Source organism: Coregonus clupeaformis, chromosome 10 (genome assembly GCF_020615455.1).
Source record: "Coregonus clupeaformis isolate EN_2021a chromosome 10, ASM2061545v1, whole genome shotgun sequence".
Classification (NCBI taxonomy): Eukaryota; Metazoa; Chordata; class Actinopteri; order Salmoniformes; family Salmonidae; genus Coregonus; species Coregonus clupeaformis.
In genome coordinates this window covers 30,053,449-30,077,818 of record NC_059201.1, presented here as the reverse complement: position 1 = coordinate 30,077,818, position 24,370 = coordinate 30,053,449, and the positions used below count along the sequence as shown (strand labels likewise).

Here is a 24,370-nt window from a genome sequence, read left to right as displayed (position 1 = left end):
CAGCAGTATAAGGAACATAATTACTGTAATGAAAACAGTGTCTCTATTATTCAAATTCATGCAAATATCTCACTTTCTCTCTCCAACCTCCCTCCCTCACACCCTCTCTCTGTCTGTAGTTTTCGGGGGAGGTCCCAGAGAACAGGGTGAACGTGGTGGTGGCCAACCTGACAGTGATTGACAGGGATCAGCCCCATAGCCCTAACTGGGCTGCCCAGTACCGCATCGCCAGCGGAGACCCCCAAGGTCACTTCCTCATCCGCACCAACCCTGTCAACAACGACGGCATGGTCACTGTGGTCAAGGTAGGGGACTACTTTACTATTTTACATAAACAACTCCTAGTGCTTTGGTTCCATATTGATATTGGTGCAATTTAGTTATTTAATTTATCTTTGGCTTCTCTCTCTCTTTCTCTCTCTCTCAACCTCCCTCCCTACCTCTCTTTCTCCCCCACCCTTCTCTCCATCCAGCCGGTGGACTATGAGCAGAACAGAGCCTTTATGCTAACTGTGATAGTCTCTAACAAGGCCCCCCTGGCCAGTGGGATCCAGTCTTCTCTCCAGTCTTCAGCGGGGGTCACCATCTCCGTACAGGATGTTAATGAATCCCCTGTCTTCCCCACCAACCCCAAGTCCATCCGTTTTGAGGAGGGTGTCCCTGCAGGCACCACGCTCACCGTGTTTGCTGCCCAAGACCCTGACCTCTTCATCCAGCAAACTGTCAGGTACTGGATGTTCACTGTTTTACAATAGATGCTGATTGTATTTTGCATGGATTTGCTCTCTCGTGAGGCTGAAACACTGCTTTCTGTGACTTTCCTAACTGAACTCTCCCAAGACCAGGGTCCAATCGTTTCCCTGTTGCCTAGCGACTAGAGACGAAAGGTTAAATCGTAATGAGCTGGACTGTGTGTCCAGCCACTCTTTCCTTCTCTACCCCTCTTTCTCTCCATGTCTCTCCTCATCGATCCCTCTATTGCTTGCGTCCGTGGCCATACTCCCTGAGTGGGGTGGCACTAGGGGCATGGTGCCATCTCTACATCGACCCAGTGGACCTCCCTGGAGAGAACTCCCACATACTCACCGGGTCAAAGGTCATTGAGCCACTACAGCCACTACATTTCCAGATTCAGCACCAATGAATTCCACTCTAAATTCAGTCTGACACCCGTACACGGAGGCACTCTGGAAATGTTAGAGAATTGATGCGGTGCCGGCAAACAAATAAACTCTAAAAAATAATATAATATGCCATTTAGCAGACGCTTTTATCCAAAGCGACTTACAGTCATGCGTGCATACATTTTTGTGTATGGGTGGTCCCGGGGATCGAACCCACTACCTTGGCGTTACAAGCGCCGTGCTCTACCAGCTGAGCTACAGAGGACCACTAAAAACACCAGTTCTTCTCATAAATGGACTCACTCATGCAAACTTACTCTTTCACTGTTGTTTTGTCTTCTGAGAGCCACAGAACTCCTCTTCTTCTCTCGCCTCCCTCTCTCTCTAACTCAATCCTTTCACTTTCTCAGTCTCTTTTTCTCCTTTATTGATGGGAAGTCAGCGCTCCCATCTTCTGCAGAGATGTCGTTGCAGCAGACAGGCAACTCATGTTTGGACAGCCTAATCTTCACTGGCTGATTCACTTTAGTGACCTTGCACACAGATGACGTGAGGATCTACAGTGTGTGTGCACCAGAAGAGACTCCTCTTCCTTTCTCCTTCCCCATCCCTCCTCCTCCCTTTTTTCTAGCTCATCTAGAGGGAAGGAAGAGGAGAGGAGAGAGGAGAAGAAAGAGTTGAACAGGGTCTGATTTGCCAGCTAATTTCACTGTCAGACTTGAGGGAAGTAGTGGAATGTGTGGATGGATCATATAACTTCCCCACCAGTTGTGTGTCCTTCTCCCTGTGCCAGCCTCTGCCAGCTGGGTGTCAGAGAGAGCCACTGTGGCATGAGAAGAGATGACAGGGCCTCTCACACCAACTAGAGACCTCTGTTTCACCTGCCAAGGGACACCAAATCCAAACTGACATCCAAGTCTGTTGAGGAGAAGAAAGAGTTGAACAGGGTCTGATTTGCCAGCTAATTTCACTGTCAGACTTGAGGGAAGTAGTGGAATGTGTGGATGGATCATATAACTTCCCCACCAGTTGTGTGTCCTTCTCCCTGTGCCAGCCTCTGCCAGCTGGGTGTCAGAGAGAGCCACTGTGGCATGAGAAGAGATGACAGGGCCTCTCACACCAACTAGAGACCTCTGTTTCACCTGCCAAGGGACACCAAATCCAAACTGACATCCAAGTCAGTTGGCATGACTCTCTGTAACTCTCATGTTCCTGTTATTTTGCCTTCTATTCTGTTGTTGATATCCCCATGAAGGAACACCACATCTATCTGTCTTTACCTCTCTCCGTCCCTTGGAGTGCAGGATTTCCATTGTTGCAGGAGTCTAAATGTGGCAGAGTGTGTTTCATTAGCGGGAGATAGATTTAGCTGCCTAGCTGCAATAATCTCCCACACATCTCGTTGGCACTCGCTAACCTGTGTCATCCTCCAGCGTGTTCTCTAATTAGACCTATTATCATCATCATCATCATCATCGGCAGCAGCATCAAACCTCTTCCCACCAGGCATCTAATCTCTCTATACCTCTGTCTCTATATTTTCATTATATATACAATGTATGTGGACACCCCTTCAAATTAGTGGATTCGGCTATTTCAGCCACACCTGTTGCTCCTGTTGCTGACAGGTGTATAAGTATGAAGTGGAAACATCTAGGAGCAACAACAGCTCAGCCGCGAAGTGATAGGCCACACAAGCTCACAGAATGGGACCCACAAGTGCTGAAGCACGTAAAAATCGTCTGTCCAAGGTTGCAACACTTACTACCGAGTTCCAAACTGCCTCTGGAAGCCACATCAGCACAAGAGCTGTTCGTCGGGAGCTTCATGAAATGGGTTTCCATGGCCGAGCAGCCGCACACAAGCCTAAGATCACCATGCACAATGCCAAGCGTCGACTGGAGTGGTGTAAAGCTTGCCGCCATTGGAATCTGGAGCAGTGGAAACGCGTTCTCTGGAGTGATGAATCATGCTTCACCATCTGGCAGTCCGACGGACAAATCTGGGTTTGGCGGATGCCAGGAGAACGCTACCTGCCCCAATGCAAAGTGACAATTGTAAAGTTTGGTGGAGGAGGAATAATGGTCTGGGGCTGTTTTACATGGTTCGGGCTAGGCCCCTTAGTTCCAGTGAAGGGAAATCTTAACGCTACAGCATACAATGACATTCTAGATTATTCTGTGCTTCCAACTTTGTGGCAACAGTTTGAGGAAGGCCCTTTCCTATTTCAGCATGACAATGCCCCCATGCACAAAGCGAGGTCCATATAGAAATTGTTTGTTGAGATCGGTATGGAAGAACTTTACTGGCCTGCACAGAGCCCTGACCTCAACCCCATCGAACACCTTTGGGATGAATTGGAACGCCGACTGCGAGCCAGGCCTAATCGCCCAACATCAGTGCCCGACCTCACTAATGCTTGTGGCTGAATGGAAGTCCACGCAGCAATGTTCCAACATCCAGTGGAAAATCTTCCCAGAAGAGTGGAGGCTGTTATAGCAGCAAAGGGGGGACCAACTCCATATGAATGCCCATGATTTTGGAATGAGATGTGTCCACATACCTATGGTAATGTAGTGTATCTCTCCCTCTCTATACACTGTGACAAACGCCTTTTAACGGAGTAATCACATTGATTTACATTGATTTTGAATTCGAGGCAGTGTTACCTGCATGAAAGTAAGCTCCTGTACCTCTAATTAATATCTCCACTTACATACTCATTTGTTTCTGCAAATTGCTCTTCATTTGCATCAGTTTACTCTTGTTAGCTGTCAGCTTTGCCTGGCAAAACCAAGCTGCAAGAATACCAAACTGCTTCCTGATACAGGGGAGATGTGTGCAATGATAAACTCCTGATCCTATCTGGAAGTTAAGATTAGATACAGGGTATTCGCCAATTCTACTTGTATTTGTACTGAAGGATATATTAAGGCATTATCACTATGGGATTAGATATGTTGTAATAGTTTTTACATCTACTGTGTGTCTCTAGGTACTCAAAGCTGTCTGACCCAGCTAACTGGCTGAGGGTCAACAGGACCAATGGTCAGATCACCACCATGGCTGTGCTGGACAGGGAGTCTATGTATGTCAGGAACAACATCTATGAGGCCACCTTCCTGGCTGCCGACAATGGTAAGTCTGGTAAGTGAGTGTGTGCACGTGGTAATTCTGTGTGTGTGTGTGTGTGTGTGTGTCTCTGTCTGTCTTCATGTGTGTACATGTGCGTGCATGCGTACTGCATAAGTGTGTGTGTTGCCTGCTAAATGTATCCCTTGTGTACTGTGGAGAGGAGTGAAATATCTGTCTAAATGTACAAAAGGTGAGTGCTGTCAAAGCTGCTGTAGCGATCGGTGAAGTACTCTAAAACCAATCGACCCATTACGAATAGAGGTGTTTGCTCTCTGTGTTTGAGAGAGAGGGCACAGGTGGTGTTATACCACAGAGATATGACAGATTGGTTTGCGGGAATGAGGTGTGCTGCCCTCGAGTGCACAGAATTTAGGCAAACAAGCTGCTGATTGCCTATTGATTCCAAACACCAGTTGACATGGGGATATATTGCACTTTGATTGAGTTTTGCTTTTATTAATTCTGCTCCACGAAGGAGTGAGCTCAACAAAGCGCTGAACCAATCATAACAGACAAGCAGTCGATGGTGTGCTCTGCTGTGCTGAGGCAATAGACCTTTACATAAAGTAGCTGTAGCTCATGCACTGCGTTACTTTGTAATAGAAAACAGAGGTGGATCTCCTCAGTGTGATGAGCTTGGGTAAACATTCATGCAGACAGTGCAGCATCAGTTACTTAGCAGAAAATACTCCATGGTAATCAGTCGGCTATACAAAGTTATGGTAGTCTGTTTGTCACTGACTGTAGGTTAGGGTGTGTTGTCATAGTGTCAGAGTCTGACTGTAGGTTAGGATGTGTTTGTTATCATAGTATATTTAAGTAATAAGGCCCGAGGGGTGTGGTATATGGCCAATATACCACGGCTAAGGGCTGTTCTCATCCATGACGCAACGCGGAGTGCCTAGATATAGCCCTTAGCCGTGGTATATTGGCCATATACCACAAACCCCCGAGGTGCCTTATTGCTATTATAAACTGTCTACCAACGTAATTAGAGCAGTAAAAAAAATGTTTTGTCATACCCGTGGTATACAGTCTGAAATACCACGGCTGTCAGTCAATCAGCATTCAGGGCTCGAACCACCTAGTTTATAATGTAGTTTAGTGTGTGTTTGTTGTCACAGTATATTGTAGGTTAGGGTGTGTTCGTTGTCATAGTATATTGTAGGTTAGGGTGTGTTTCTCCTCAGTGCATTTTAACAACAACATTTCATGTGTCTTCTGAGAGTGCTGAGCTCCAGACTCACGAAGAGTGAAATATTTATGTGCGGTTTCATTTGTTATGGCTGTCATCACTGGGAGCTTTTAGAACAAATGCATGCTGTATTCTTCCATCACTCTCAAACCCTCTCTCAATATTCTCTCAGCTCCCTCGTTTTTCTCTTTCTCTGTTTCTCCCTCATCTCCCCTCCCTCTGTCCCTTTGCTCTCTTCAATTCAGCTCAAGTGATTTTTAGACACATAATAACATATGGCCTCGGGAAGATGTTTTGGGGTGGGGGGGGGGTGCAGTACCCTCAGTACCCCTACTTCCTGTGGCTAGGCTGTGTATATATGCATGAAGTTTCTCTCTTCCTCAAATTGATTATGTTTGTCTCTCTCTCTTCCTTACTCCCCTTCTCTCTCTCTCTCTCTCTCTCTCTCTCTCTCTCTCTCTCTCTCTCTCTCTCTCTCTCTCTCTCTCTCTCTCTCTCTCTTTCTCTTCCCCTTCTCTCAGGTTCTCCTCCGGCCAGTGGAACAGGTACTCTGCAGATCCATCTGATAGATGTGAATGACAATGCTCCGGTGCTGATGCCCAAGGAGGCCCAGGTGTGTGAGCGCGCCAATCCCCGCTCCAAGGTCAACATCACAGCCTCCGATGCAGACGCTGACCCCCATGTGGGGCCCTTTGTGTTCGAGCTGCCCTCCTACCCCCCCAGTGTCCGACGCAACTGGACCGTCTCCCGGATCAGTGGTAAGACATGGGATCTCCACAAGAGGGGTAGTGTGTCATAGTTGAAATTCTGTAGTCCAACTTCTCCACACAGCCCCCCCCCCCACCCCCCTTCTAGCTATGACTCTGCTGATGGCTACTTTATTGAGGAAAATGTAATAATAATAATATGCCATTTAGCAGACGCTTTTATCCAAAGCGACTTACAGTCATGCGTGCATACATTTTTTTTTTTTTTGTGTATGGGTGGTCCCGGGGATCGAACCCACTACCTTGGCGTTACAAGCGTCGTGCTCTACCAGCTGAGCTACAGAGGACCACTATGTACTTACTAGGTTGTCCCACCTATCTATCTTAAGATGAATGCACTAACTGTAAGTCACTCTGGTTAAGAGTGTCTGCTAAATGACTAAAATGTAAATGCTGTTGATTTATATTGTCTAAATATTGTCTGATGTGGATGCTGGCTCCCTGTGTGTTTGCTGCTGTGTGACAGATGACATGGTGTGGTCTCAGGCTGATGGCCTGTGGTATAAAGGAGCTCTTATATGTCATATATGCATTATATTTGCATTATAATCCTTTCACAGCATTATGAGGCTGCGTTGAGACAATGACTTATTAATGACCCAAGCCCAGCTCAGCAAATCTCTACCATTGTGGCACGGAGTTGTCATAATGCTTCAGCAAATGTACATTACACCAGGGGTGTCGGTAGAAACAATATAAGTAACCTAATTTATGTCCCTCTAACTGCCCTGAATGCCTCTGCTGATCCTACAGCTATTGTATGCAGTAATCATGTGCCTATGAACCAGATGTATACTGTTAGCACTGAGCCGGTGTGCCCTATGAGGAAGTCCACTGTGTGCAGCTCACCCTGCACTAACATAAATAACATGAGCACATCTACAAGCAAAAAAACAAGTAAGCATCCCAGAAAAAAGTGCTCAAAATAGCCCACGTTAACATAGGTAGCTTAAGAAACATTAATATTCTGACTATCTCTGAAACTCACTTAGATAATACCTTTGATGATACAGTGGTAGCAATACAAAGTTATAACATTTACAGAAAAGATCGAAATGCCAATGGTGGAAGTGTTGCTGTTTATATTCAGAACCACATTCCTGTAAAGATTAGAGAGGATCTCATGTTAAATACTGTTGAAGTAATATGGCTACAGGTTCATCTGCCTCACCTAAAGCCCATTCTGGTGGGAAGCTGCTATAGACCACCAAGTGCTAACGGTGAGTATCTGGATAACGTGTGAAATGCTTGATAATATGTGTGATATAAACAGAGAGGTATATTTTCTGGGTGATTTAAATATTGACTGGCTTTCATCAAGCTGCCCACTCAAGAAAAAGCTTCAAACTGTTACCACTGCCTGCAACCTGTAATGAATACTCGAACAGAGTGGTAAGATCCAATCGCAGAATTGCGATGCTTTATTAGAGTACAGACAAGGGAATAGCTTAATCGTAGTCGGGCGGGCTGTGGTCAAAACCGGGCCAGGCAGAGACAGGCAGAGGTACCAAGGGAGCGGGCGTAGTCGTAGTCGAGGGCACAGGCACAGGGTCAGAGTACGGTAATCACTGGGATAAACAAGCAGAGGATTAAGCAATACGGGGAGTCAAACAACAAGGCACAGGTCGGATACACGGGTAATCAAAAACAACAAACTCTCTCTCTCTCTCTCTCGGAACAAAACGCTTAGCAAGTCACAATGGAACAATACCTCGCACCGACTGAGCTTCTGAGCACACCTTATATCCTACACTAATTACTGACAGGTGTGCTCAGAACTCAGGTGAACCAGATCGAGTCTGATGACTCCCCCTCTCAGTAGATCGGGGAAGTGTCAGACTCTGTCTAGACCCAGCCAACCCCCGATCCCTTACACAACCTGGTTTAGGTTATCAGTTAACCAACCAGGGTAGTTACAAACAGCACAGGAATGAAATCATCAGCATGTATTGATCACATCTTTACTAATGCTGCAGAAATTTGCTTGAAAGCAGTATCCAGATCCATCGGATGTAGTGATCACAATATAGTAGCTATATCTAGGTCATACAATACGTTTTGTAGTGATTCTTATGTTGTTGATGTAAATAATATTTGTTGGTCCGTGGTGTGTAATGAGGAGCAAACAGACACTGCACTTGACACATTTATGAAATTGCTTATTCCAGTTACTAATAAGCATGCACCCATTAAGAAAATGACTGTAAAAACGGTTAAATCCCTGTGGATTGATGAGGAATTGAAAAATGGTATGGTTGAGAGGGATGAGGCAAAAATAATGGCAAATAAGTCTGGCTGCACAACCGATTGGCAAACGTATTGCAAATTGAAAAATCATGTGACTAAACTGAATAAAAAGAAGAAGAAACTACACTATGAAACAAAGATAAATGACATAAAGAATTATAGTAAAAAGCTTTGGAGCACCTTCAATTACATTTTGGGAAAAAGGTAAACTCAGCTCCATCATTCATTGAATCAGATGGCTCATTCATCACAAAACCAACTGATATTACCAACTACTTTAATGATTTTTTCATTGGCAAGATTAGCAAACTTAGGCATGACATGCCAGTAACAAACGCTGACACTACATATCCAAGTATATCTGACCAAATCATGAAAGACAAGCATTGTAATTTTGCATTCCATAAAGTGAGTGTGGAAGAGGTGTAAAAAGTATTGTTGTCTATCAACAATGACAAGCCACCGGGGTCTGAGAACTTGGAAGGAAAATGACTGAGGATAATAGCGGATGAAATTGCCACTCCTATTTGCCATATTTTCAATTTAAGCCTACTAGAATGTGTGTGCCCCCAGTCTTGGAGGGAAGCAAAAGTAATTCCGCTACCTAAGAATAGTAAAGCCCCCTTTACTGGCTCAAATAGCCGACCAATCAGCCTGTTACCAACCCTTAGTAAACTTTTGGAAAACATTGTGTTTGACCAAATACAATGCTATTTTACAGTAAACAAATTGACAACAAACTTTCAGCATGCTTATAGGGAAGGACATTCAACAAGCACAGCACTTACACAAGTGACTGATGATTGGCTGAGAGAAATTGATGCTAAAAAGATTGTGGGGGCTATTTTTTTAGACCTCCGTGCGGCTTTTGACATTATCGATCATAGTCTGCTGCTGGAAAAAAAAGTACCTGTGTATTATTCTGTATGTATTTGCATGTACTATATCTCTACCAGTACTGCTCACATGGCCACAGATGACTACAGTAAAACTCCGGAGTGGTCAACTGTTTATTTCTACACCACCGCACTTCAAGCAGTGACTGGACATTGTGTCTGTGTGACTATGTGCAGGTGACTATGCCCAGCTGAGACTGAGGATTCCCTACCTGGATACAGGGGTGTATGATGTTCCCATCATCGTGTCGGACTCCGGGAACCCGCCCCTCTCTAACAGGTCCACTATAAAGGTCAAGGTGTGTCCATGTGATGACAACGGAGACTGTACTACCACCGGAGCTGTGGCTGCCGCCGGACTGGGGACCGGAGCCATCATAGCCATACTCATCTGTATCATCATACTGCTTGGTGAGTATAATACACATTTACACACACACGCCTGTGCTGTAGGAGTCATTGTCTGTATCAACATACTACTAGATACTGTAAGTATATCATGTACATTACACACACAACCTCTGATATATCCCTTTTCACTTCATGTCTGGGGTGTTGTGTTGTGTGTGTTGTGTGTTGCAGTCCTGGTGCTGGTGTTTGTGATGTGGATGAAGCGCAGGGAGAAGGAGCGTCAGGCCAAGCCCCTGCTGATCGACCCAGAGGACGACGTCAGAGACAACATCCTGAAGTATGACGAGGAGGGTGGAGGAGAGGAGGACCAGGTCAGTGTTATACACATTACACATGCACAAGGCTTCATCAAACAACACAGCCATACAGTTGATGGCGGTGATGATGATGATGATGATGATGGTGACAACAATGATGATGTGAAGACGATGATGATTATGATGATGAAGATGGCATATTTAATTACTGTGATTGCACTCAGACACTTCCTCAGTCATTCTTACAGTCCCTCTGAGTCTCCTTCCTTGCTTTGTGTTGCAGGACTATGACCTTAGCCAGCTGCAGCAGCCTGAGTCTCTGGAGCACATCATCAGTAAACCAGTGGGGGTGCGCAGGGTGGACGAGAGGCCCATCATCGCTGAGTCCCAGTACCCCGTCAGACCCAGCCTGCCCCACCCTGGAGACATCGGAGACTTCATCAACGATGTACGTTAACTATTAGACATCAGACGTAATTTATCTCAAAAGACTGTATAAGTGTTCTAATGTTTGAGTTTCTATACTAAAGAACAATCACAGTAACAGCACAGTTCATAACAATCACAGTAACAGCACAGTTCATAACATTCACAGTAGCAGCACAGTTCATAACAATCACAGTAACAGCACAGTTCATAACAATCACAGTAGCAGCACAGTTCATAACAATCACAATAACAGCACAGTTCATAACAATCACAGTAGCAGCACAGTTCATAACAATCACAGTAACAGCACAGTTCATAACAATCACAATAACAGCACAGTTCATAACAATCACAGTAGCAGCACAGTTCATAACAATCACAGAAGCAGCACAGTTCATAACAATCACAGTAACAGCACAGTTCATAAAAATCACAATAACAGCACAGTTCATAACAATCACAGTAACAGCACAGTTCATAACAATCACAGTAGCAGCACAGTTCATAACAATCACAGTAGCAGCACAGTTCATAACAATCACAGTAACAGCACAGTTCATAACAATCACAGTAGCAGCACAGTTCATAACAATCACAGTAGCAGCACAGTTCATAAAATCACAGTAACAGCACAGTTCATACCAAACTTAGCAACAAGCATGCCATCAGTATAATCACTATTGCCTTCCTCTCCTCAGTGTTAACTAACCCTCTCTGTCTCTCTCTCTCTCTCAGGGTCTGAGGGCGGCGGACAACGACCCCACAGCCCCGCCCTATGACTCCCTGCTGGTGTTTGACTACGAGGGCAGTGGCTCCACGGCCGGCTCTGTCAGCTCCCTCAACTCCTCCAGCTCAGGAGACCAGGACTACGACTACCTCAACGACTGGGGCCCCCGCTTCAAGAAGCTGGCAGACCTCTACAGCGGGGGAGACGACGACTGAGAGAGGGGTGTGGTGGGGTACGGAGGGGGTCCGGGGGGAGGGGTTGGGGTCAGATGCTCCTCGAAACCACAGGCAGGGCCCAAGCAGTACCACATGAGATATTCCCATAGTAGACCAGTGAGGAGAGGACAGAACCTAAGAGACTGTTCTAGAAGACGGCCTGTGACCTCACCAGGTTCTGCTGCTACTCTATTCTGGCTTTTTTAGTGGCAAGTTTTTTGTGTGTTTTGTTTCTTACTCTACTGGACATCGAGCTATCTGGGGTTGCGAGACACTTCTGAGAGACAGGAGTGTTGACGCTCGTTTGGCTTGGATGATGAAAAGGAACATGACAAACTCATCTCCTTTTAGTTTAACACTGAACACAATGTACAGAAAGACACTCACTTTCTCTCTCTCAACTTGAATTTCCTTAGAACAGAAGCACTGTCGTTTTATAAAGTGCCTTTTGTGGTGTGTTTTTTATTGGACTCCTGCTATCTCAGGGTTGGTTGCCATTGGAGTAGTTTCGAGTGGCACACTCCCTTGTAACCTCCACGCTCCCCCCAACCTTCATATGAGTCCCTCTCCTCTTCTCTCTGGTGTCGAAAAAGAACTGCTGTGCCCAGCAGCAACACAGACAAGAGAACCACACAACGAGGGCTGGCTGGAGGTTAAGATCAGTTAAACTCCCTTTGGAGCGTTTTGGGGAAGTACTACTAAAGCAACCCTCTGTCAGTGAGACCTGATACATCACTGGGCTGATCGAAGCCTTACCCAAGCATCATCCGGTCAACACAACAACACACTGACATTGGATGTGTGTATGTGTGTCTGTTTTTATAAATGTGGGGGGTTTCTAACAAACAGAGAATGCCTGCCTTTCCTCTGTGAACTCATGAGTCCAGGAGCCTTTAGGTTCAGACGCTTGCCTGCCATGTACGGTTTTGTGTTGCTTTCCACACTGTAAAGCTTATGTAGGCATGATCTGAATAGTGAGACAGTATAACACAGTAAGACTTGAAATGGCTTGAAAAGAATGCACTGAAAAATAAGCATTAGAAGGATTTTTCTGGCCTTGAACATTCCCATTTTTAGGTCAACAAAACTATTGAGAGATGCATGAATTATTTTATTTCTTATGTTTTACTTAACGCACTTGTTCTAATGTGGTGAGAATGTGAATATACTCTGTAAAAAGACATTCAAAAAAGAAAACACTGTAAGATACCTATTTTTCAAGTATTAATTACAAAAAAAGTTGCTGCTTCAATGGGCTGAAAGACGTTTTGGACCAGCTATTTTCAATTTGTGCGTGTGTTTCTTTTCTCATTTTGGTCAAGATGCTGTAGGTTTGTTTCAGTTGATCTTTTTCTATTTTTATTTTTTTGGGGTTGTTTTTTAAGAATTAAGAAAGCTTTGTTATAATCCTGTTTTTTTAAATGTCAAATGCAGCCCTCCCTCTTCTCTTGTGTGTTTGACGAACGCCTTTGGACTTGGGACTGTGTAAGGGTTAACCAGCCATGCCTGCTGATAGTTGTTCTATTATTAAGTGTATCTGAATAATTTTCTTCATTCATCTAGATACTGGATATGTGCTTAAGAAAATAAATGAGACATGTTTTTTAAATGTTGTAACTTACTTACTTATACCTTGTTCATGTTCAACCATCAGTGTCCTTCATTCTAACCTTCTAGAGCTCTGATCGGGCATGAATTTTAAGCCTGAGCCCTACCCATGCCCGTGACGTTCAGGCCCGATTGCTTCTGCCAAATTTAAAGCCTGGCCCTGCCCAAAGCATAAAATCAGAAATAACTTCCTCCGTTAGTAAATCTATTAGCTACATATGACTGATCAAACGGGAATTACCTTTACATTTTAGCACGGATCTCCCACGATACGGATTGAATCCAGACCTTCATCTTTTCTCTGTGTTTGAGGGCAAGGAGAAGGAACAGACACATAGACGACCCTTTCCTTGAAGCTGATTGACTGACTTGTGATAACCTCAGTGTTTTAATGTGAATGTCAAGGACCCTTCTCCCTCACAGCTCTAGCATTCTGTACACTGCAGAGCAAAGAGTGGGAGGAATACTCTGCTGGGTAACAACATATATTTGTGTCCATCCCTGTGATTTCAATGAATCAGTTGAGGCCCCAAAAAGCGGCGGGGGAATGGAAGGGTTTTAATCCTCCCCGGCTGTATCAATTAGACACACCATTAATCCCCAGGACCTAATCTCATTAGATAGAGCGCCTTTAATGAGACACCCAGAGAGAGGGGAGAGAAAGGGGGGAGAGATATGGGCTAAAAGGATGCATCCTACAGTGAAAAGATCAGAGATACTGTATATGGGTACTTCGGAGGTATGAGAGGATGGACAGAACAGAAAACCTACAGAGGGATGGAGAGAGAGAAATTATATTCTTTAAAAAAACTGTTTTAGACCCAGGTTCATTCAGACCCAACCCTTGTTACAAGAGAGAGAGAGAGAGAGAGAGAGAGAGAGAGAGAGAGAGTGGGAGCTGTGCTGATAGGCTTTGGGAGCGTGCTACATGCTGTGGCTGATAATGAGGTGTGCTTTGATTGTCCAGTTAGTTAATCTCTACACTTGAGAAGGAAGCCTGGTATTAAGGAGATTCAATAATCAAGCCTTCTATATAAAAAGCAATCCTTATATATAATACGGAATACTGTATTTGCAGTGCACAGTGAATCACATCTAGGGTTGCAAAGGGAGGGTTTTTACTTGAAACTTTCTAAGTTTACCAGTAAACTATCAGAACTTTGCTATCTTTCAAGGATTTTATGTAATCTATCACAATATATCTAGTGGCCCTTTTGTGTGCTTCAGATTATCACAGGTGGTCCTCTGTGTGTTCTTACAACATGTAAAAGATATGAAATCATTGAATAAGATGATTTTTAAATAAAAAATGGAATGACAAAGCTGTAAAACATTTTCCTAAACATAACCATCAACTTAGTGAATACACAAACTGGTGCACCTGGCACCTACTATCATACCCCATTCAAAGGCACTTCAATATTTTGTCTTGCCCATTCACCCTCTGAATGGCACACATACACAATCCATGTCTCAATTATCTCAAGGCTTAAACATCCTTCTTTAACCTGTCTCCTCCCCTTCATCTACACTGATTGAAGTGGATTTAACAAGTGACATCGATAAGGGATCATAGCTTTTACCTGGATTCACCTGGTCAGTCTGTCATGGAAAGAGCAGGTGTTCTTAATGTTTTGTATACTCAGTGTATTGACAAGCAGTTCCTGTGGCTCTGCATTGCTTGTTAAAGAGAGAGAAAAGCCAACTTGAGGTGGTTTGTTGATAAATGGTGTATACTGAGCAAGAGTTTAGCAGTTGGCCAGCAGCCAGCCCCTTATGTGTTGTAAATAAAGTTCTCCTTTTCAAATGCATTCAGCCCAGCTCTTTTCATTTCCTGCCCATAAAGGCCCTAGTCTCTTGGGCTGGCAGTGGGAACAATCCAATCTGAGAATGACTCTGCCGGGTTTTGGTGGTGCCCGGTTAATTTGCTGTTTACAATTTAGTGCTGATGGGGCTGCTTCGGTGCGAGCAGCACCCCGGGAGGGACTTGTTTACCGGGTCTGTTGTGCTGACACAGCGGGGCCCTCCTGCTATTTAAAGATCAGGTCGTGAATGAGATCAAAGCAGGATAATCAATTCGTGGTCCTCTGTAGCTCAGCTGGTAGAGCACGGCGCTTGTAACGCCAAGGTAGCGGGTTCGATCCCCGGGACCACCCATACACAAAAAAAAAATGTATGCACGCATGACTGTAAGTCGCTTTGGATAAAAGCGTCTGCTAAATGGCATATTATATTATATTTATATTATTATGTTACTGCTCAGAGTAGAGTGTAAGGGCTCTATTCAAACTGTATCGCTGAAGCGCTACAGATTCCGCAATAGATATTTATAGACAATTTCTGATTGAGCCGATGCAGCGTTTACCATGAATGCAGTCTACGCTAACGCAGGAACATTGCCTTTAAATTTCAGTCATGCTTTAACGCTGAACTTCCGTGGTACGGATTGAATAGAGCCAGTTTGGTCCGGTCCACATCCCAGTTTACTGTACCTCTGGTTACTCATCTGAAGGGTTGAGTCATGCAATGGTGGGGAGAGTAATGGAGCAGAGACCAGATGGGTTCACATCAACATGTAAATCTCTGTATTTATGTAAACAACATGTTTCAGACATTGGTTTACCCATCACATACCAAACTACCAAAGACTTGCGAACTTTCCATCAGAATGTGATTGTGTGAGTATCTGTTATTAGGCCTATCTCTGCAAAGTACAGTATCACTGGGTCGCACTAAAATGCTGCATCTACCTTTCCCAATTCGGCCTTATCTGATCCAGTCAGAGCGCAGTGATTGTGAGAAAGCCCACATTGAAGGGTTTAGAAGCCTTCATCCATGGCATGACCTAATGTAGCCTGGGGTGGAGCGTATGTTTTGTCTGAGATCTACTGCTCTGGCCTCTATTTCCATTCAATCCCATTCCCATTTGTCAGCATCACTACAGGCATGCGGACCAGTGTTTTACATTAATAATAGATTGGAAGCAGAGTAATTAGTATAAATAAGTAATCAGCCGGCACACATGTGTACTAGCATTAACTGTGTAAGTGTAATGATATTTGAATAACATGATGGAGAGTAATGTCAATCTATCTGGCTATGTGCATGCTGTACTGTAGGTATGACTGCATTTGGCTGATGAGTCTCCATAGCTGTCAGACAAACTTAGCCATGTACAGCGCACAGTGGCGATTTTAGCATGTAAATCTTGGTAGGGCAAACTCAACATTTTATTTTTTAGAATCAGGCCAGCAAAGCCACAACACAACACTGAACAATACATTAATTGCACTATAACGGTGACAAACGGTGCCCACAAACTGTTAGGGCCTACATAAAGCTGTCCCAACAGCAGAGCTTTCTTTTCAGCATCATGCAGTGAAACCTTACCACCACTACACCTGGCTATCACCGGAGCCTTGTATGGCAGCAAAACAGTTAATTCAGCCTCAGTTACTGCCTTTTTAAAAAACATAGCTGATATGGCTGACTTGCTGAAACAAATGTGGTTTCTACTGACAATTGAGAAGTACAAACTATGGCATAAGGGAACGATGAGTGGATAAGAGGCAAGCCGAAATTTCTATTAAGACATTAATGAGCGAGCTAAGACGTACGTAGTCAATATAACTATTTGTTCAGCACTTTTGAAATGTACAGCGACAGAATTCAGAACATGGGCCGTTCTGATAGCATTCTCCCCGTATGATAAATAAAGGGGGCATATAAGCAGACAATGAAAGCTCTTACAATATTCGAAGATGACATTTCTCTAAAACAGGCTATAGGCTACATGTGCACCACCAAGTCAAAACAGTTGGCTAAGTTATGAAGGGGAAAGGGACCAAATTATTAGGGTGAGGCACATGGGCTACTAACAGCTTACTACACCACATACACTTAGTATTACTTTATTAGCTACAGTATACATATCTCCCTGGCGTATTACATCATTTATACAGCAGCATACAAGCCATTTTTGGACTCACTGTTGTGCTGCGCTTACTTGAACAGGAAGGTGGCGCGGCGGTCCTTCTTGTGGGCAATTTTGTCTTGAAACTTTGTGATTCTCTGTATTTATGGTGCTTTCAAGACAACTGGGAACTTGGAAAAAAAACAAGGTCGAATCATGACGTCAGTGATCTTCAGGTAGGAGCTCTAGAAAGAGGCCAGAGTTTCTGACTTGGAATTCCGACTTGGATGACCGTTCAAAACGTATTCTCCCAGTCTGAGCTAGTTTTTGTCCGAGTTCCCAGCTGTCTTGAACTCACTGAAGTCTGAGATTTCCCAGTGCCGAGTTTCCAGTTGTTTTGAACGCGGCAGAAGTCATGCTGGATTGACAGCATGGCCAACGTATTCAACCTTTTCTGGCCCATGGTGTTGCTTGTGAATGTTTATAATTTTAAGCTTGGAAAAGAGACCCTTTCAGACAGATGTTTTAAATCCTTAAACCCAGACTTGGACCACACACCCTCTCCACCAAATAGCAGGCAGGGGAAGCAAAATAGTGATTGCTTTGCAACGCTTGTGCTTAACCACAAACCATTAATTGATGAATTTGCAATTTCTGACTGGTTGTGTAATATTTATGTCCAATGGCAAGGATTGAAAAGGATTTGCCAGTAGATTGTCGACATGTTTCATGATGACTGCTTGTCTAGCTAGCTAGCTTGCTAGCTAATATTTTGAAAGTATGACATTGACATGATCAGTCCAATCAAAAGCTACGGTAGTTATAACGTGATTTGACATATCTGTGGCCAATGACCTTGAGCCTTCTTGGACTGGCACTTCTAATGTAAATCTATGGCAGCACCCAAGGGGGCTTGAACTGCCAAGCTCTCCCTGTAGTTTCTGCAGTGACATGAGTGACAGAACACTGAGCCAATCACAGCACAACTAGAGAAGAATACCTACGCCTATGCTCTGCGCGTTCGCTGGCTGCCCCTCCACTACAGAAAGCATTGAGCTAGGCTGATACACCTGGATTTTGGAGCTGGCTAACTCAAGAAAGAGAGTATGCAGCTTTGTTAACTCAAGGATTATTGATTTTTTTACATTGTTTACAAACTGATATGTAACACCGATGAATGCCAAAATAACATGCAAAATATGTTTAAGAAAATATATTTTATACATCTTTTTTTTTTTTGCTGAACAGGTGGGGCTCAAAACAGGTGTTGCCTACCTTCACCACCTGGGGATGGCCCATCAGGAAGTCCAGGACCCAGTTGCAAAGGGCGGAGTTCAGTCCCAGGGCCTTGAGTTTTGTGGTGAGCTTAGCGGGCAACATGGTATTGAAGGCCGAGATGTAGTCAATAAACAGCATCCTCACATATGCATTCCTTTTGTGCAGGTGGGTGAGGTTAGTGTGCGTGGGGGGTAATTGTGTGCGGTATGCAACTCTAGACAAGTCATCAACTAAACTATATCCTCTTCCTAACATGTCTAAGGTATTCAACCACAACATCAAAGAGATGCGTTTATGTGAACTGTGGAGATATAAACATCCAACTGAAAGCGAGTACTCCTATTACTCTGATGTCCATAACTCATATTCAAGAATTGACTGTTTTTATTGTAAACTTTTCTTTAATTGAATGTGTTTCTGAATATAAATACATTTCTAGAATAATTATGGACCATAGCCCATTGTCCTTCATGTTTAAACTCAAACCTCCTATACCAATAAGAAAGACATAGCAATTTAACACAATTTTGTAGTACTTGGAGATAAGGAGTTTACCTCATATCTCAACACACAGAAAGACATGTTTTTGGAAATAAATGTGGATAATGAAGTATGCAAAACTGTTGTCTGAGTAGCTCTTAAATCATATATGAGAGGGTGTATTATAGTATGTCTTACTCTTCTTTCTAAGTCGTGGACTTTCTGTTCTAGTATTTCATATTCTTTATGGGTCTTTTTGTTATGTGAAAACACAGTTTAGATAGAAATGTTGACACCCTTCAACAGTTGAACACTTTGAAGCTCGAAAATAAAACACAATAAACACCCAATCTGAAGAGATTGCTGCCATGAAATCCAAGCAACAATATGTTGAGCAAGTTGAAAGTGCAGGGGAAACGCTTTCTTGGCAAATTAAGAAAAAGGAAGAGGAACGTACCATCATAGCATTCAAACCCCAGACACTAGCATAACAGTGGATCCTTCTGAAATTAACTCAAAACATTTTATTAAAAACTGTGTCAATCAGAAAAGAAAAGTTCAAAGGAAAATATAGACAATTTCCTTAATAAGGCCATTTAACCAATTGTAAGTGAACCATAGAAAATTAATATGGATAGAAACATTACCCCAGGTGAACTGTTGGAGGCCATCAATAATCTACAAAATTGCAAATATCATGGTAATGATGGATTCCCAGTGGAATTTCATAGACACTTTCGTCTTAAATTACTAAAGCCTATGTTACTTACGCTCACATCAACTCTAGAGAAAAATGTACTTCCCCAGTCATGTTTGGCTACAATCCCCCTACTTAAAAAGAAAGATAAGGATCCATTTTCATGCGGATCCTTCTGCCTAGTATCACTTTTGAATGTGCATTACGAAATCAATGCTAAGGTATTGGCTTTTTGCATAGAAACAGTAATACAAAAGTTCATTTACTCAGATCAAACAGGGTTTATACGGAAACAGGATATCTTCAGACAATCTCCACCGTTTAAAAAAATATATAATCCATCATACCAAGAACTTGAAACCTCCAAAAGTGGCAGTATCAATAGATGCTGAAAAAGCATTCGATAAGGTGGAAGGGGCATATTTGGTGGCTGTTTTAACCATATCAGTCCCGAGACCCCAGCAACAATCGGCTTTTTATTTATCTGACTTTCATTTATCTGCATGTCCAGCCCTTATATTTAGCCTCACCACGAAGTGTTTCACGATTTTATTTTCAGGACAACCAGAGCTACAAGTAGAACACAAAATTTGACACAAACAGTTGTATTCATGAGTTTAATTGACAAATGTCAATAAAAAAATAAGGTATAATGGTACAACCCAGAAGAAGTCTGTAGTTCAGACACACAATGTTTCAAAGGGGTTAGAAGTCCAAAATGCGCTGGCGTTACGGTGGGACTCGTATTATATTAATATATTTTTTCTTTAAAACAACAATTCAATACAATACAGACAATACAAATGGCCGCTCCCATCAGAGGGTGCTCTGGTCAGAGGGTGCTGTGGTCAGAGGGTGCTGTGGTCAGAAGGTGCTGTGGTCAGAGGGTGCGCTCGCCCCCACCCGCCCCGAAACACCGGCAAGACCCCGCCTACAGCCCTAAGGGATTTTCCCTAGGGCGGGAAAAACCGAGCCCTGCCCAATGCCCGAGTGGGCATCGAAGTGAGCGCACCCATAACTACCAGGACCAGCACACACACCGCTCACAGCATGAAACCAAACCACAAAACATAAAAAACTAAAAGCAAAACATACAATAATCCCATCCCCACCCTCACCCCTGATTGGAGGACCTTAAACATTTCTACTGTACATTTGTGTATATTATTATTCCAACACTCATCAATTCCACCCTTCAGACAGCCACTGATCAACCCATCTTTCCCAATAAATCATCATTATACCATTTCCTCTTGCAATACATCCCTCCATTCTCTCCCATGGTGTCTCACTAGGGACTTGAACCTCCACATCTGCAACATTTCTGCCGAAATTGCCCCCCCCCAAAAAAAAATTATACCCAAGAGCACCATGACATTTCCTATTGACTGACTGTGGTCCTTCAAATCTCCCAGCATTTTTTGGTCCGGTATTTAAACTGAGGACACCTGCTCTTTCCATGACATAGACAGGCCAGGTGAATCCAGGTGAAAGCTATGATCCCTGATTGTTATCACTTGTTAAATCCACTTCAATCGTTGTAAATGCGGAAAAATTGACAGATCTCAGAATCATTTAAGTTATCAAGAGGGACAAGACAGGGATGCTCTTTGTCTAGTTATTTATTTTATTCAGCCACAGAACCCCGAGCATCTATTATTTTAACTCATGGCTCAATCCGGGGCATAGAGATTGGTGGAGATCAACATGTGATTTCATTGTGGGCAGATTACATTTTACTTTATTTATCTGAACCAGAACATTCTCGGTCATTCTCTTAGTACTGTTGGACACATATGGTGCTTTATCAGGATTCAAAGTGAATTGGGAGAACTGAAATAATGCCCATTTCTAATTATGACTTTTCATGCTTAGAAAGTACATTTAAGTGAAAATGGACAAAGACACATATGAAATAGCTGGGTGTAATGATACCATGCAATCTGGAGGAGGCATATAAAATCAATTGCTCTCCTTTAATAGATAAGATTGAATCCGATGTTCAGAGATGGAGATCTCTCCCTATTTCTACGTTAGGTAGGGTAAACATCATCAAAATGGATATATTTCCAAGGTTGATGTAATATTTATTCCAGGCCTTGCCAGTTTCAATTACATCCAACTTTTTAAATAAAATAAATGGCCTGCTCTCCAGCTTTATTTGGAATGGAAAGACCTCAAGAGTCAAATTTACTGTTTTACACTTACCCTATTAAGCTGGTTGCTAAAATTCTAAAAACCAGTTTTTGCTTTGTCATTATGGGGTATTGTGTGTAGATTGATGAGGGGGGAAAATGATTTAATCCATTTTAGAATAAGGCTGTAACATAACAAAATGTGGAAAAAGTCAAGGGGTCTGAATACTTACCGAATGCACTGTATGTACTATCATTTCATTTTGTCTAGGAATTTATATCCCTCCATCTCCACGATTATGTCTGTTGGGAAATGTAAATATTGGTGATCTATATCAGAGTTTTGTAATATCGGTCTAATTGCTGCAAAAAAAAAAATGATAGCCATCAACTTGAAAGCTCCATATTCACCCTCAGTAACAAACTGGAGGACTCAACTATCCAGTTACATCCCACAAGAGCAGGGGTGTCAAACATACGGCCCATATTTATTTACTCTAAAATGAATAAAACCAAATCAAAACTGTGTACAAATGATAATGCATACAGTTTCTTGACTGTCTATCTCGCTAATAATACTTGTGTTTAGTCAAAAATAAAGAAAAACCCTTGAATGAGTAAGTGTGTCCAAACTTTTGACTGGCACTGTATATATACACTACCAGTCAAAAGTTTTAGAACACCTACTCATTCAAGGGTTTTTCTTTATTTTAATATTTTCTACATTGTAGAATAATAGTGAAGACATCAAAACTATGAAATAACACATATGGAATCATGTAGTAACCCAAAAAGTGTTAAACAAATCAAAATATATTTGAGATTCTTCAAATAGCCACCCTTTGCCTTGATGACAGCTTTGCACACTCTTGGCATTTCTCAACCAGCTTCATGAGGTAGTCACCTGGAATGCATTTCAATTAACAGGTGTGCCTTCTTAAAAGTTCATTTGTGGAATTTCTTTCCTTCTTAATGCGTTTGAGCCAATCAGTTGTGTTGTGACAAGGAAGGGGGGGGGGGATTATACAGAAGATAGCCCTATTTGGTAAAAGACCAAGTCCATATTATGGCAAAAACAGCTCAAATAAGCAAGGAGAAACGGCAGTTCATCATTACTTCAAGAAGGGAAGCTCATCTGTGTGCTCGTCGTCCTCACCAGGGTCTTGGCCTGACTGCAGTTAGGCGTTGTAACCAACTTCAGTGGGCAAGTGCTCACCTTCGATACCATCTGCCCGGTACAGTTGAAACCGGGATTCATCAATGAAGAGCACACTTCTCCAGCGTGCCAGTGGCCATCAAAGGTGATAATTTGCCCACTGAAGTCGGTTACGACACTTGATTATGGGAGAGAAATGAACATTGAATTATCTGTTAACAGCTCTGGCGGCCAGTGTCATTGTATTGTGTGACAAAACTGCACATTTTAGAGTGGCCTTTTATTGTCCCCTGCACAAAGTGCACCTGTGTAATGATCATGCTGTTTAATCAGCTTCTTGATATGCCACACCTGTCAGGTGGATGAATTATCTTGGCAAAGAAGAAATGCTCACTAACAGGGATGTAAACAAATGTAAACAAATGTATGCACACAATTTGAGACAAATAAGCTTTCTGTGAGTATGGAACATTTCTGCGAACTTTTATTTCAGCTCATGAAACATGGGACAAACACTTTACAATTTACAATTTATTTTTGTTCAGTATAGTTTCCTTTTGTCACTCGTTTTGCCTATTCTAACATTCAATCAAACAGTAACTGAATGCCTTGATGCCTGTTTGCCTGCTTTATATAGCAAGCCACGGCCACGTTACTCACCGTCTGTAGGAGCGATCCATTTTCGTGAACGGGGTGGTGTACCTAATAAACTAATATGTGTGTTTGTGTGTGCGTGTGAGTGTGGCCTGCAGCAGTGGGCTGGTCTGAATGAGGCACATTAAAGAGGCCAACAAACTATTAACCCCAGTCAATACTTCATAGGTTCAGCTGCAGTTATGAACCCATTCCAGTGCCAAACACTTGGCTTATTATAGCATTTCCAGGACAGCGCACACTGCTCCACACGACCCAAATACTCAACAACCCTAAAGTCATAGTTAACCCATTCTGGAACAAGGAAAATCAGGAACATAAATAGGAGCAATACGTTGTTGTAAATAAGGAATAGGTGTTCTTCCTCTTCATGGAGATGGAGGCCAGCTGCTATATGATCTTTGACTTGTTCATTCAAACTGTAAAAACTCATTTGAACCTTCCCCCTGACCTCTGGTCCTCCGGGACTGAGCCTCCTCTTCATTTGAATCATTGTTAACTTTTAACCATCATGGGCCTTCAAGAACACGTCTATCTGAGTAGATAAACAAGGGGAAGGTTCTTTAACTTGACCTCTTCCTTTCACCACCAGCTATTGCTAATGTACAAAGGTTCTGACTTTGGACTCACTACTGAAGTACAATGGGCCGCTGGCAAAGACCTTACCTCCAGCCTCACCTCTTGCCTGCTCACCAAACCTACCTAACGACCGTTGGCTCGTTGATGGGGAGACCTGAATTAGGTAGGTTTAGTCTGACCTGTTAAAACTTCAACACAGTATATGTTTGTTTGTCAGATATCACCTATACAAACTGCCATTGGTAATAGAACAGTGACTGTGTATGTGTTCACAGATGCATCTATGGAGCCAGCACTTGGAGACTTGCAAGATGATGTGATGGAGTCATGACCGGCAGACAGGCTTGGTACTGATGTCTCTGAATGGAGAGAGACCTGGCACTCAACACATCCACAATGTGGGACTGAAGGGGATTACTAATAATACAGTACAGCAGAAATGTCCAGTATTTGCAACACCCTTTTCA

The 24,370-nt window shown here is 43.0% G+C and overlaps 1 protein-coding gene across 2 annotated transcripts in view; it reads left to right on the top strand.

Annotated features, from left to right (window-relative positions):
• cdh4 (cadherin 4, type 1, R-cadherin (retinal)) overlaps window positions 1–11,414 on the top strand; it is a 369,197-nt gene extending 357,783 nt beyond the window's left edge. Inside the window, exons 10-17 of one of the 2 annotated variants that reach the window (XM_041887710.2) lie at window positions 120–305; window positions 474–727; window positions 4,120–4,262; window positions 5,976–6,212; window positions 9,542–9,775; window positions 9,947–10,086; window positions 10,316–10,480; window positions 11,197–11,414. In XM_041887710.2, coding sequence (XP_041743644.2) covers window positions 120–305; window positions 474–727; window positions 4,120–4,262; window positions 5,976–6,212; window positions 9,542–9,775; window positions 9,947–10,086; window positions 10,316–10,480; window positions 11,197–11,403 — 1,566 coding nt within the window. In that variant the 3' untranslated portion in view covers window positions 11,404–11,414. Of the gene's footprint in view, window positions 1–119; window positions 306–473; window positions 728–4,119; window positions 4,272–5,975; window positions 6,213–9,541; window positions 9,776–9,946; window positions 10,087–10,315; window positions 10,481–11,196 lie in introns of both variants that reach the window. The other variant, XM_041887708.2, reaches the window with a different exon arrangement.
• The last annotated feature ends 12,956 nt before the right edge of the window (window positions 11,415–24,370 follow it).